At 35.2% G+C, this 14,669-nt stretch overlaps 1 protein-coding gene and 1 non-coding gene across 3 annotated transcripts in view; one reads left to right on the top strand and one right to left on the bottom strand.

Moving 5' to 3' along the window:
- IPO11 (importin 11) overlaps nt 1-14,669 on the bottom strand; it is a 231,259-nt gene that overhangs the window by 158,406 nt on the left and 58,184 nt on the right. For both annotated transcript variants that reach the window (XM_066375687.1, XM_066375677.1), the window contains exons 8-13: nt 11,219-11,267; nt 9,787-9,857; nt 5,206-5,398; nt 4,365-4,517; nt 2,584-2,627; nt 914-1,004 (exon numbers count right to left, since the gene is read on the bottom strand). In XM_066375687.1, the coding sequence (XP_066231784.1) occupies nt 914-1,004; nt 2,584-2,627; nt 4,365-4,517; nt 5,206-5,398; nt 9,787-9,857; nt 11,219-11,267 (601 nt within the window). The remainder of the gene's footprint in view (nt 1-913; nt 1,005-2,583; nt 2,628-4,364; nt 4,518-5,205; nt 5,399-9,786; nt 9,858-11,218; nt 11,268-14,669) is intronic.
- Nucleotides 13,915-13,990, top strand: TRNAS-GGA (transfer RNA serine (anticodon GGA)). The gene has a single exon. It is a non-coding gene; the product is annotated as a tRNA-Ser (tRNA).

The raw sequence follows: 14,669 nt of genomic DNA, 5'->3' as shown, positions 1-14,669 counted from the left end.
CTCTTTACTTCTCCAATGTCTCCTTATATACATACTCCAAAACTGAAGCCCTATCTCCAACCATTACTAATAGCTGCTTTCCCTATCATTAAGACTCATTTCTGATCCTTCTGATCACTTTCCCTATGCCAGTACAGTCAATTAGTTGCCAAAAATCAATCAATCAACAAATAGTTACTGAGCGTGCCAATCACTGGGAATAATGTGCAAAAAAACCAGATGTGATCACTGCCCCCCTTCTGGAATTTAGAGCACAGTAGAAAAGTCAGAAATGATATACCACTGTTAATAGTTAAATAATTAATTTCTTGCATAAAAACAATGATCAAGTGTTAAAAATTTCACTTCATCACCTGACCTGTGGTGGCACAGTGGATAAAGTGTTGACCTGGAACGCTGAAGCTTGCCTGGTCAAGGCACCTAAGGGAGTTGATGCTTCCTGCTCCTCCCCCCCTTCTCTCTCTCTCTCTCTCTCTCTCTTCTTTCTAAAATAAATAAAGTCTTAAAAAATTTTTTAAATAATAATAAATTTCACTTCATCATTCTCTCTTAAATCCAAAACCTTCTTTCAATCCCCACTGCCACCATTCTGAGGATAACGTTCAGTACTTTTTTAATCTTTTCTCACACTACTTGTCACAACATGCTCCAGATGGACTACTTCCCCAAGCAATATACTGGACTGCCTGCTGTTTTGCTGTTACTATGTTTACAATAGCAAACTCTATCACACTCAAGTCCTTCTTCTGTGAACTGTCCATTCTTGTTCTCTATCCCAGAGGGCAAACCCTTTAGGAAAGAATACACTCGGGCTCTCTCAATTCCAATCTTTAAGCATGGCACATAAAAGGCAGTCACAAACTACTTTAATTAAACATTAATTGACAGATAAAGTATCAAAAAAATACCTCACCTTGAAGTGTCTGCATCATTTCTAGAAGTACAGGAGTAAGAGTCTGATTATATTCATGGAATATATCTATAAATAGTACTTCAGTGCAAGGCTGAAGGGAAAAAAAATTTCTAATAAAAACAAGGTATATTATACTGATTCATTCTAAAATAAAGCAAAAAATACTCATTCTTAAGATCCTAAAACTCTGAAACTGTTTCTAATACTTGGTGTTATTTTTTAAATTGTTACTATTTTTTAAAACACAATGGAAAATAAATTCAAATTATAATAAATTAATTCATAATATATAGAAAATTTATTTCACTATTTCAATAATTTGCATTACACACTCAAAAATATAAAACTACACAGAAAATAATTTACGTTTTAAATTAAAATTTCTTTAACTTAAAAAAGCAATCTGGAGTCACATTCATTTATAGATTCAGTACTTTAGGTGTTTCGTAAGATAATTACAATTAAATGTTAAAGATATTGGGCTTTATGTTAAAAAATAAATCATACACACACACACTAAAGTATGCTAGATGAAATAAGTCATCTCAGATATATGGTTCAAAGTAATCCAGAAGGGAAGGAGGGTGTGCTTATATGAAACAAGACTATCCATGAGTTGATAACTGATAAACTAGAAACAGGGTTATATTATTGTTTCTTAATGTAAAGCACTAATAATTTCTGAGTTACATAATAATTTGTTTTTCTATGTAAGTTTATAAAAACTAAAAAATTAACATACATTTTTAGAATAACAGCACAAGTGTTCATAATAAGAATAGTTCAAAGACCACATCTTGGTCACATCAATAAATGCATGTTTAAAAAGCATTCTAGGCCCTGGCTGGTTGGCCTGGCGTGCAGGAGTCCTGGGTTCCATTCCCGGCCAGGGCACACAGGAGAAGCACCCATCTGCTTCTCCACCCCTCCCCCTCTCCTTCCTCTCTGTCTCTCTCTTCCCCTCCCTCAGCCAAGGCTCCATTGGAGCAAAGTTGGCCCAGGCACTGAAGATGGCTCCGTGGCCTCTGCCTCAGGTGCTAGAATGGCTCTGGTTGCAGTAGAGCGACGTCCCAGATGGGCAGAGCATCGCCCCCTGGTGGGCATGCCGGGTGGATCCCGGTCAGGTGCATGCGGGAGTCTGTCTGATTGCCTCCCTGTTTCCAACTTCAGAAAAATACAAAAAAACAAAACAAAACAAAAAAACCCCAAAACATTCTATAGCTAAAAGCAATGGCCTGGTCTCTGAGAATTACAATAGATGGTAAGAACAATAATGTATCTACAGAAACTTTATAGTTACTGAAATACTTTGAAAGAAATAAGAAATGTTTCTAGCCAAAAAGAAGTAACTTTCACTTTCAAAAACATTTCCTATTTCTGCAATGACAACTATTTCCAAATCAATCTGACTGCAAAATGAAAAAATATTCAATTTGCAAAACATCAATTTAACCAAAAAATTTTCCAGATTCAAGTTCATCACTTTATTAAGTACTTTCCTCTCAAATATAGATTACTATAATTATGAATAATTTATGTCTAATTATGAATAGTTTCTTATCTGTCTGACTTAATGCTTAGAATCTTCAATAGAGCACCATCATTCTCTGCTAACAGTTATGGAAGGATTAAGCTTTTCCCTATTAATTTTTCTTTCAATCAATACTTACCCTCAAACTGTATTTCCAAGAATCTCCTCCTGTTTCTTCCACTGCTACAATAAAAAATATGACAAATAATGCTTGCCAAAAATGTAATAATGATACTTTTAAACTCTCAGTTTGGAAAACAAAGATTTTAAATAATATTAGTTTAATATTTTTATGAATTGTTTTAAATATTAACAGTAAAACCAAATCATTGGGGATACAAAGTCTAACAGACTTTGTGTGTGTGTGTGTGTGTGTGTGTGTGAGACAGAGAGAGAGAGAGAGAGACAGAGAAAAAGAGGGAAAGAGAGGAGGACAGACAGGCAGGGAGATGAGAAACATCAATTCTTCGTTGTGGCACCTTAGTTGTTCACTGATTGCTTTCTCATATGTGCCTTGACCGGGGAGCTACAGCAGAGCAAGTGACCCCTTGCTCAAGCCAGAGACCTTGGGCTTCAAGCCAGCAACCTTTGGACTCAAGCCAGCGACTATTGGGTCATGTCTATGTTCTCATGCTCAAGCCAGTGACCCCGAGCTCAAGCCGGTAAGCCTGCGCTAAAGACAGATGAGCCTGTGCTCAAGCCAGCGACAGTGGGGTTTCAAACCTGGGTCCTCTGCGTCTCAATCTGACGCTCTATCCACTGTGCCACCACCTGGTCAGGCTCTAACAGACTTCTCTACTGTAAACCATGTATCACATATGTGGATATTACAGTCACTTATCAAAAGCTTCATTCCCTAAGCACTCTCACTTTCATTGTAAATCCATGTATAGAGGAAAGCTCAAAATACCATTTCGAGTATCTGATTACCACCTGATACACTATCACTACAATCCTCAGAATCATTTCATTTTATACAATAACCACATTTTACAAGTTAAAATAGTCATATTTTCCATAAATTTCCTACATTTAAAGTAAAACACTTTTAAGAATCTGAGAGTCAGTGTTTAATGTTACAATATTATATATTCTGCATAAAAAAAGGCAATATGAAACATTATGATTTAAGGCAAAAAAAATGCACTGTACTGTGTAGAATTATATATTTTATGAACCAAAATTATTTTTAAAGACAAAGAAAGGTAAGTTTTCCAAAATGTTTAAGGCATTCTTAAAACATTAAGAAATAAATGTGTATAACAATACAAAGGTATTCAGCCAAAGAGATGAGTAGGAACCAAACTCTAGTCTATGTCTGACATGACCAAAGTCATTCACAAACAGGGACTTCACTGGGTACCCAATTCCTTGATTTTCCTTGTAGCAAAGGCCCTGATAGATTTATTCTATCTACTACTAAAATTCAAACAGATAAAAAGATCTGTTAAAAGCACTTTAGTAAAAAAATTAATTTGAAATTAAAATTTAATAGGTAACCCATTCAGCAATTCAGAAATTTTTATCGCCAGATTTCTTTCTGGAGTAAAAATTTCTACAAATAAAAAGTAATATGGAAGACCCTACATATTACTCACAAAATAGAAACTGACTTGATAATAGAGACAGGCAATTAATTTTATATTTTTGTTTGAAACTATATAATACATCCATAATAATACTGAAAAATCACAAAGGTCTATTACTGGAGAAAATTCTATACACTTCAACACGTCACTCATTCTGTGCTTCTCAGTATGTTCTAATGGCTAACAAAAAGATGATAATCTAATTTTTAAAAACCATGATTTTCACATCAAAAGCACTGTATTAAAAACAATCTTGTTATCTATAATTCAAATAGATGCTATTTATGAAAGGACAGAAAAGCCACGTGAAAACTAAAAAACTGATTCTTACTAAAGCCTTCTGGATCTTCTTCCCACATTGTCAGTTCTTCTTCAGTTAATAGAAAATAATGAGAGACTAATCTTCTACAGATCTCTGTCAAAGTGGGGTATGTGAAGAATGCCATCTTAATCTTATGAGCTTCAAGGGTTTCAGGGCTGCTATCTAGAAAAAAGTGAAATTTACAAGTTAATGTACAGACATCCTACTCGAGTTGGATTATATAACACAAATAAATTTAAAAAGACACCCTCGAGAGAAAAGATGCAGTGGTGTATATATTTTCATTTTCATTATGGACAAGCCACAAAAACACTTTTATTCATACCGCACACACATCAGTCTTGTTTCTTCCACTACAACTTGTACATTACCATACTATATATATTACAACACCATACTGAAGTGACTTATTTATATATGTCTCTCTCCAAGATTTTCTCATTCATTTTCATACACATGCAGATGAATGGAATACAAATATAACAAACAATTAAACCCATCTGGAAGCAACCTTACTTTTGTAAAGTCAGAGAAAACTTTTAAGTATACAAATAAATACAGTCTAAAACATGAGCCACCAGGTTATTATAGTACCTTACTGTTGACGTGCCCAGGTTTCCACGGACCTTCTACTGTGCTACAAGACAGTTTACTAAATGTACTGTATGGCTTTCAAAAGCTGGAATATAGCAAGTCTCTAATTCTCATCACCATTTCATGTTGCAGCAACATTTTATTTTTATACTTAAATAAATGAATTTCAAAAAAATGTATATAAAAATAGCATTTATTTCACACTTCGATTTTAAATAAAAAGAAATGAAAAATAAAACTGCCTATAAATCATTACCTTCAAAATTTTTGGATGGCTTATAAGCATAATTTTTGACAATCATCTTAATAAGATTCATGCATTGGACAATGAATCGCTCAAATGTAACCCCTTCACCAACTTCTGTAAACACATAGCTCACAGAGAATTCCAGTGACCTCTGAATTAGAGGAGTGAATGAAAAAGGATGCTGATCCAAGAAGTCCAAAACCTAGAAAGAAAGAAATTAAAATGTAATTTCACCAAATTAATAAAAGAATATAGTCATTCATAGTTCATCTTATAACTTTGCTAGTAAACACTTGTTAAGTTTTGAACCTTGGTGGGGAGTCTGTATGTAGCAGTTTCACATGTAATACATGTGAACATACTTCTTCAGTTATATCATATAATGGGGATTATATCAGATATCTCATAATTAGCAATTTCTATTATTTCCAATATAGGATCCAAACTAGAACCACTTCATAAGTAATTTGTGTTAAACAATGGGTAAATGTAATACAAAAAGTGTAAGTATATTAAAAAATGGGCCTTTGAAAAGTACAGAAAATTTTAACATCATCACCTACAGGTTCTGAAAATGACAAGAAAACCAATTTTACCATAGGTTAACTAATATAAACAGAGTTAAGTTCCTACATCATCTCATCGTTATAAGTGAGACAACATTGAACAAAACAAGGTTATTCGAAGATCTGCTATAACAGATAAAAACAAAAAATAAAAAATTATCCTGCCTTTCCTGTATGAACTGCATTTTGATGCATTAAATAGTTGATGAGGAGGCTCTGGCCAGGTAGTTCAGTTGGTAGAGTGTCCAGAAGTTGGACACTGCAAGCTGAGGGTCCTTGTGGTTTAGAATTCTGGGGGACAGAGGTGTGGGGGGGGGGGACTGGCAGTAAGCTGACAGGATCCTTGCTGCCCATCCCCCCCACACCTCACTTGCTTAAGTTGCTCAAGGCTAAGCTCTTCCCCACAACCTCTGTTTAAGTTGGTAAAGGCAATTTGTAGGTCCTTCCCCACAGCTCCATGTTAGCTGTGTTTCCACTAGTCCCATCCCCCATGTCCCTCAAAGAAACTGGAGGCAGTTTTCTTTCTACCCTTTATTTTGTAAAGTTAAGATATTATGCAGGGTGGAAAGTTTTCTGCAATTGGGAGAATTCTTGGGTTGCCTTGAAAATGTGACTGTATCAGAGATCTCTTTGATTTGCTAATGACTTTGCTCTGCACTATAAATAAAGTGGTTTGGGGGTGGAGACTTGCTCTTGCAAGCTATTAACTGTGCAATGGATCCTCCCGATCCCATCCTTTTTCTTTCTGTGTTTATTTTCTAATTCTCCACCTTTCCCATCTGAGATCTGCTAAATTATTTGCCGCGCGGGTTCACAACATCCCAATACACCAAGGTTGAGGGTTCAATCCTGTTAGGGCACACACAAGAAACAACCAAAGGCAGTACTTCATCTTGTCTTATGGCTGAGTGAGTATTCCACTTGATATGTGTACGACAGCCATTTGTGACAACACGGATGGACCTTGAGAATTTTATGCTAAGCTAAATAAGTCAGAAAATGTTGAGCACTGTATGATTTCACTCATACATGAGATATAAAACTGAGACTCACAGACATAGACAATAACGTGGTGGTGAAGTAGTTAGGGGTGGAGGCCGATAAAGGGAGCCAAATATATAGTGATGAAGGATGGTTTGACTTTGGGTGATGGGAACATAATGCAATATACAGGACGTATATCAGAAATGTACACTTGAAACCTTTATGATCTTATTAACCAATGATACCCCACTTAAAAAAAAATCAACCAATGTATGCATAGATAAGTGAAACAACAAATTGATCTCTCTCTCTCAAATCAGTAAATTAAAAATATATATATTTGGCTTTGACCAGGTGGCTCAGTAAACAGAGAGACATCCCAGCTCACGGAGGTCACAGGTTCAATCCCAGGTCACATATGAGAAACAAGCAATAAGTGTACAACTAAATGGAAAACCTAAGTGGAGCCTGACCAGGCGGTGGCGCAGTGGATAGAGCGTTGGACTGGGATGCGAAAGACCCAGGTTCGAGACCCCGAGGTTGCCAGCTTGAGTGTGGGCTCATCTGGTTTGAGCAAAAGCTCACCAGCTTGAGCCCAAGGTCGCTGGCTTGAGCAAGGGGTTACTCGGGCTGCTGAAGGCCCGCGGTCAAGGCACATATGAGAAAGCAATCAATGAACAATTAAGGTGTTGGAACGCGCAACGAAAAACTGATGATTGATGCTTCTCATCTCTCCGTTCCTGTCTGTCTGTCCCTGTCTATCCCTCTCTCTGACTCTCTGAAAAAAAAAGAAAAAAAAAACAAAAAAAAACCCCTAAGTGGAGCAATGACTTGACGCTGCTCTCTCTTTCCCCCTTACCTAACCCTTTTTATCCTCTTTGCGCTCTCTCTCTTTCTCTTTTAAATCAATGGAAAATTTTAAAAACATGTATTTAAATAGTTGATAAAGAAGATTTCTTCTTTATAGAAGAATTCTAGTTAATAAATGCAAAGAGAATAATAGAATGCCATTATGTTTAGCCACTAATCAAACAATGGCCATGATCATTAATGGCTACAAAAATCAATAGGGGAAAGACTGTTGAGAAACTTTATAAGGGATAATTCACTCATTGGATTTAGACATCAGACACTGTGTATCTCCTGATGTGATGCAATAGGAAAGCACTACCTGAATTCTTGCCATTACCCCCCCCCAAAAAATAAAGCCTGTGTGATCAAGCCTCTCTAACTACAAATTTATAAGAAATGTGGGGAAGAAATGAGGTATGGAGGCAAAGAAACATGGTAAATAACACATCAGGATTCAAACAAAGCCAATTCCAAAACATAAAAAACTCCACTGAAAATGACCTTTTACTTCAACAAATATACTGGAAGGGGGAAAAAAAGATGGAAAGAGAATGGACACTACTGAATCCAGACCCAAACAAACCAACTACGAGAAATTCATGAGAGAAATCTGAAAACTGACTGAATGTTTAGATAACATTAAGAAGTAATTGCTAGTTTTTAAATGTGATAACAAGTGTTGAGTGTTTTCTTAAATCCCTTATCACATAAATACACATATTCAGATATTTACATATAATACCATATATCTGGATTTGCTTTAAAACAACTGGGGGGTGGGAGGAAGGAAGGGGTGGGGAAAGCAGACAGATAAAACATAAGTGGTCATGACCAGATGTTGACCATTGCTAAATCTATTGAAATCTTTTTGGAGGCATATTAAAATGGTCCAATTTTAAAAGTTTTTAATGAAGTCAGAGGTCATAAACGTAAATTTCATAAATAAAATTATTCATGAACACTACACAACTCTACTGACTAACCACATCATCATATCTTACTTTGCTTTGTGTTCTTTTGTTTTGTTTTTAACTCAAAATATCTGAGTAGCCTGACTGGTGGTAGCAGGGTGGATAGAGTGTTGACCTGGAACACTGAGGACCCAGATTTGAAACCTCCAAGTCGCTGGTTTGAGCGCGGGCTCACCAGCTTGAGCGTGAGGTTGCCAGCTTGAATGTGAGATCATTCACATGATCTCATGCTCGCTGGCTTGAAGTCTAAGGTTGCTGGCCTGAACAAGGGGTCATTGGCTCAACATGAGCCCTTCCCACCCCTATCAAGCCACTTAATGAGAAGCAATCAATGAACTAAAAGTGACACAACTTACAGATTGATGCTTCTCATCACTCTCCTTTTCTCTCTCAAAAAACCAAACCAAAACAAAAAAAGTTTAAAATAAAAGGGTCTGAGTCAATTGTATACTGGATCTTGGAAGATTAGGTGGGTTTTGCTACTGAATGCAACTAAAATTACAGGTAACTGCTATCTAACCACAAAAATAAAAACTGCTCATTTCTACTCCTTTTCTCCCCTCCCAGAGAACAGACAACCACAACTCTATTAATGAACCTCCAGTGAAAATGGAGTAAGTAGGCTAAAGATTTAGCTACCTATCTTTCAACTGCCTGTTTTAGCACAAAGAAGTCCTCAAACCTGGTATTCCTGATTGCTATAATCCAATTCTTGCACTTATCCCAACCTGTGAAGCCCAAAATTTAATAAAATAATTTTATAAAGCTTATTTTTATCAGAAATTTATACACATTGCCAACACAATGAACCCATATAATTCTATTCAAAAGATGTTTAATTTGATGACAATGGGTAATTTTGAATATACTGACTTCCTGATATTATATTGCCTGCCTGCTCCATCTTATCTATGTTCTGCTCAGCAGGCCTGGTATCTTTTTTATCACTGCTTTTTCCAATGGCTCTGAGAATAATGAACTTTATTAGGATAGATTTTTTTTTACATCAAAGTGACTCATACATTACAACTTATGGTCTATAAATTTAGTTATTATAGGCTTCAAGATACAAAGTTTTTTTTATTTTCCTATAAACAAAAAAGAACTTACTTTACACTAAAGTCAGAATGTATGCTTATAAATGCCATTTTCCTTACTAAAGTTGCATATGCGTATTTTATTTGAGTAAACATAATTAATATAAATAGAAAACTTACCACTTTAGTAAAAAGAATAATGGTCTTTTCCAGTCTATCTCTACATACATTATCAGTACCTATACTTCTACCTGTTAAAAATACATTTCAAATATTAGTATAAGTTTATAATACTATACTCTATAAATTCACAACTATGACAATGACAAGACAACAAAAATAGTCATATATTTTTGCATATTTTGCATTATTAATTCATTATTGTGCATTCCCAACTCTAAACAAATTAATCATATAAAGCAATACTAAGATTTGCACTTAACACAGTAATCCTCATTGGCATACTTCACAAAATTAATCCTAAAATAGAAACAGCCCATTTAAAAGTTAATGAGTAACAATTTAATCCATAAATCATGAGTTCCATTTTTAAAATCTCTATAAGTCATAGTTGAAATACTTTTCAAGCAACATATATAAAAACAAAGCACTCAAAGATGAACATACTGATTATTTTTCCTATATTGCTAATAACTTTCTTCTGACAATTTCTTAATAATTAATTTTTGTATATTCAGAATAATGTACACCAGCTCACCAACTACTCTGCTCTCTAATCACATGCTTCATATTTTGCTTCAACATTTATTTTCTTCTCTTTCTGCTTCCTTTTGGGGATGACCAAAAATAAAAACATTTTTAGAAAAATAAACTCCTTTGTATGAACTATCTTATTCATCTTCGCATGCACAGTACCAAGAACAGTGACTGACAATAAATTCAACAATGTTTTTACTAAACTGAAATGATTGACATGAAACAACAGTAACTCCCTAAAAGTGAGTACACTAAAATATATCCTCAGGGTAGTTAAGTCCTCAAAAATACACACATATACATAAAAACACACACTTATACAAGATATACATACCTGTGTGTGCATTCAGGATACGCATACATTTGCAAAGATGCTTACAATTATAGCAAAAAGAAAAGGATAGCGAACAGACTTCCAGTATAATACAACACAACTATAAATGTTAAATTATCTTTTGTGAGGCAGTGGATTAGAAAGGGTCCTAAATGTAAGCCAATGAAGGCTAATAAACAAAGGATTTGCAAAATGAAAGTACCATTTAAGGAAATTTATATTATACAAATATGTAAAATGTACAAAAGCAACAGTATCTGTAAGAAGTCTCAACAGCACCTACATAGACTCTACACAATGCACATCTGTGGATGTCTGCATGGAATCAAGTAGCAGCAGAAGAAATATAGAAGGGATGAACACAAAGTAATTTTTAAAAATGAAAAAGTTTCCTCAATATTCAAGACTTTCGTATGAAAACAAAGTTGAGCTTCCAATTTAACTTCAGAGAATTAATTATCAAGACACAGAATCTGAGCCTCTCTACAGATTTGCAAGTGCAGAGAAGTTATTAATGAATAAGGATTTTACAGTATGAAGTAATATCATAGAAGTACTTACTGCATTCCAAAAATTGTTTTAGACGGTCAAATATTCCATGTAAAAAGCCCTACAAAAGAATATATTTTTAAAGTGTCTCAATTATTCTGTAATAAACATTTACCTTATACTTTTTCAGGGATATCTATACTTTTTCAATACATCTATCAAATCATTTTAAAAAGTTAAAATTAAGGCCTGAACTGTGGTGGTACAGTGGATAGAGCATCAACCTGGAATGCTGAGGTTGCTGGTTCAAAAACCCTGGGCTTGCCTGGTCAAGGCACAGATGAGAAGTAACTACTACGAGTTGATGCTTCCTGCTATCCACTCCCCCTTTTTCTATTCTCTCTTTAAAAATCAGTAAATAAAATCTCTAAAATGTTAAAATAAAGTAAAAAACACTCCACTATTGTAAAAAGTCTTACACAAGAAAGTAATTACATTACGTTCCCCTTATCCACAGAGGGTAAGTTCCAAGACCAGCCCTCAATGGATGCCTCAAGACTTGGGAGAGTACAAAAGCCTAAATATATATATCTATGACAAAGTTTAATTTATATAAGGTACAGTAAGATTAACAACTAAAAACGAAATGAAACATCTATAACAATACACTATAATAAAGTGATGTAAATGTGATCGTTCTCTCTCCCTCTCTCTGATGACCAAGCTGGCTACTAAGTGACTAGCGATAGCACATGGATATGCGGGAGAAGGGGATGAGTCACGTGGGGGGGATGGTGGGCAGAGGTGAAGAGGGATGGGGCTCAGGATAGCAAGAGATTTCATCACGCTATTCAGAACAATGTACAATTTAAAAGTCATAAACTGTTTATTCTGAAATTTCCATGAAATATATTCAAACAACAGCCTTCAGGTAACTGAAGCCAAGGAAAGTGAAACCATGGATGGGCCAGAGGGGCTACTATATAGTATTTCATCTCTTCAGTGTCTCATTTCAGGTATTTCAGTTTCCTAAATTTCTTTACAATAAAATAGTAAGCATATTTTATAAATACTTTATTCTTACTGTTTTATTTTTCTTTGCATCCCTTCTAATACCTGACATATTGTTTCTCTACATCTGTCTCTTCCGCTAGAATGTAAACTCTTTGAGAGCCAGCACTTTGCTTGTTTACTATCTATCCCAGAATCCAGGAACAGTATGTGGCAATAATACGTACTCAATATATGAATGAATGATAGCAATTATATTAAGTAGAGGTTCTTAATCTGAAGTGTTAAATATATTAGTCTTAGATACCAGAAAAGACAAGCATTATCTTTTACCATCTGGGTCCAATTAACCATTATTTTTAAATACATATTTTATAACATTATAAATATTTTACAGGTTAAATATAAAGGAATAATAAAAAACAGTATCATTAAAATTTTTAAGAATTTGAACATCAATAGACTTCTTTGTACCAATAAATTTTGACAAAAAAAGATGTCACATTTTCTTTTAGCAAATGGGATGGTCTAAGTTTTTGCCACAAAATACTGTAAAATGACTAACTAGAATAGATTGTTGTATTTCCCCTTTGTCCTTAGAAATATATTGTTCAACCTGACCTATGATGGCGCAGTGGATAAAGCGTGACCTGGAATGCTGAGGTCATCGCCAGTTTGAAACCCCAGGCTTGCCCAGCCAAGGCACATATGAGAAACAACTACTACAAATTGATGCTTCCATCTTCTCCCCAGCCTCCAGCTCCCATCTCTCTCTCTCTCTCTCTCTCTCTAATATCAGTAAATAAAATCTTTAAGAAAACAAAAAATAAATAGATTGTTCACTAATTGATTCCTGAGTTTGAAACTATTCAACCAGGATGTAATCATCTGAAGACCTGGAGGCTGAGATTTCACTTATACAATTTCACCACCATCATTAGGGTCTAGAGTGCTGCCCTCAGTCTCTTGGAGAATATCTATCTTCTAATTCATCTAAAATTTATAAAGATCTTCCTCTGTCAAGTTTCTTCTCTCTGACATTTTGGGCAGAAAATGAAAAATTCTCAACTGTGTTAAACAAAAGCTGAAAGAGGGAAAGGATAGCATTTCCTGTCTTCTTTCATACTTTCTTGAAAGATAAATCAATACAATAGGCAACACAGTAAAAAAACTGCAGGATGACAATTTCACTATTGCTTCCTACCAACAGTCTTCAATTTCCATACTATTTCAGTCTTTTTAAAGCACAGTTGAAAATAATAAGTAATGAAAAATAGCAATAAAATAATTCCTAGGATGGTGAAACAGCAAAATGTATCAATATAGGAAGAACAAGATCACTGAGATCTAATACATATCTCAAATTTATACCAGGACCCAACAGTCACAGATAGTAACTATATGATAGGAATTTTATTGTTTTCTTCTAAATTAGTACATCAGTCAGGGTTCCCCAAAGAAAACAAGAAAATAAAAGCCATCGGTTTTAATAAGCTCATCAAGAGAAACAGGAATTAACTGAATTATAGAGAACTGACTAATCTGTAGTCCAAATAAACAAAGTAACTTAACTAATGTTACAAAATAATAAGAGTAAGAATTCATACTAAAATAACCATTAAACAGTAATTTACAGAGCAGACTTTAATTAGTTGCTGAGCTCCTTACAAAAATCATTATCTCCCTTAATCCTTGCTACATCCAATGAGGTAGGTACTATTAGCCAGAGGTCACTCTATCAAGAAAAGACCAAACTGGCCCTGGCCGGTTGGCTCAGTGGTAGAGCGTCGGCCTGGAGTGCAGAAGTCCCGGGTTCGATTCCCGGCCAGGGCACACAGGAGAAGCGCCCATCTGCTTCTCGACCCCTCCCCCTCTCCTTCCTCTCTGTCTCTCTCTTCCCCTCCCACAGCGAGGCTCCATTGGAGCAAAGATGGCCCGGGCGCTGGGGATGGCTCCTTGGCCTCTGACCCAGGACGCTAAAGTGGCTCTGGTCACAACAGAGGGACGCCCCGGAGGGGCAGATCGTCGCCCCCTGGTGGGCGTGCCCGGTGGATCCCGGTCAGGCGCATGCGGGAGTCTGTCTGACTGTCTCTTCCTGTTTCCAGCTTCAGAAAAAAAATACAAAAAAAAAAAAGAAAAGACCAAACTGAAATTCAAATCTAAATCTATCTATCTCCAAATCTCATCACTATCATGTAGAATTATTAAATTATCTTTTAAGTTCCATGTTATTTTTAAGATCTTTATGTTATTTAAGAAGATGTCCTTAATTTGTTAAAAGTCTAACCTCAATGAATATAACTTAAGTGATACAATACAGCTTTTATAACTGAGTCAATGTTGACATACAGTTTCTGCAGAGAGAAGAGAAAACTTTCAAGGAAAAGCCAAAGGCTCACAAAATATAACAGACCCAATGAAAATCCCTATTCCAGTTTATAAGAAGGTATTTCAGAATCAGTTCATTTTTACTGAAATAAAAGACAAACAAAATACTTTTATTATAATTTTA

This window comes from Saccopteryx leptura, chromosome 1 (assembly GCF_036850995.1).
Source record: "Saccopteryx leptura isolate mSacLep1 chromosome 1, mSacLep1_pri_phased_curated, whole genome shotgun sequence".
NCBI classification, from domain to species: Eukaryota; Metazoa; Chordata; class Mammalia; order Chiroptera; family Emballonuridae; genus Saccopteryx; species Saccopteryx leptura.
This window is presented reverse-complemented; position numbering and strand designations above follow the sequence as displayed.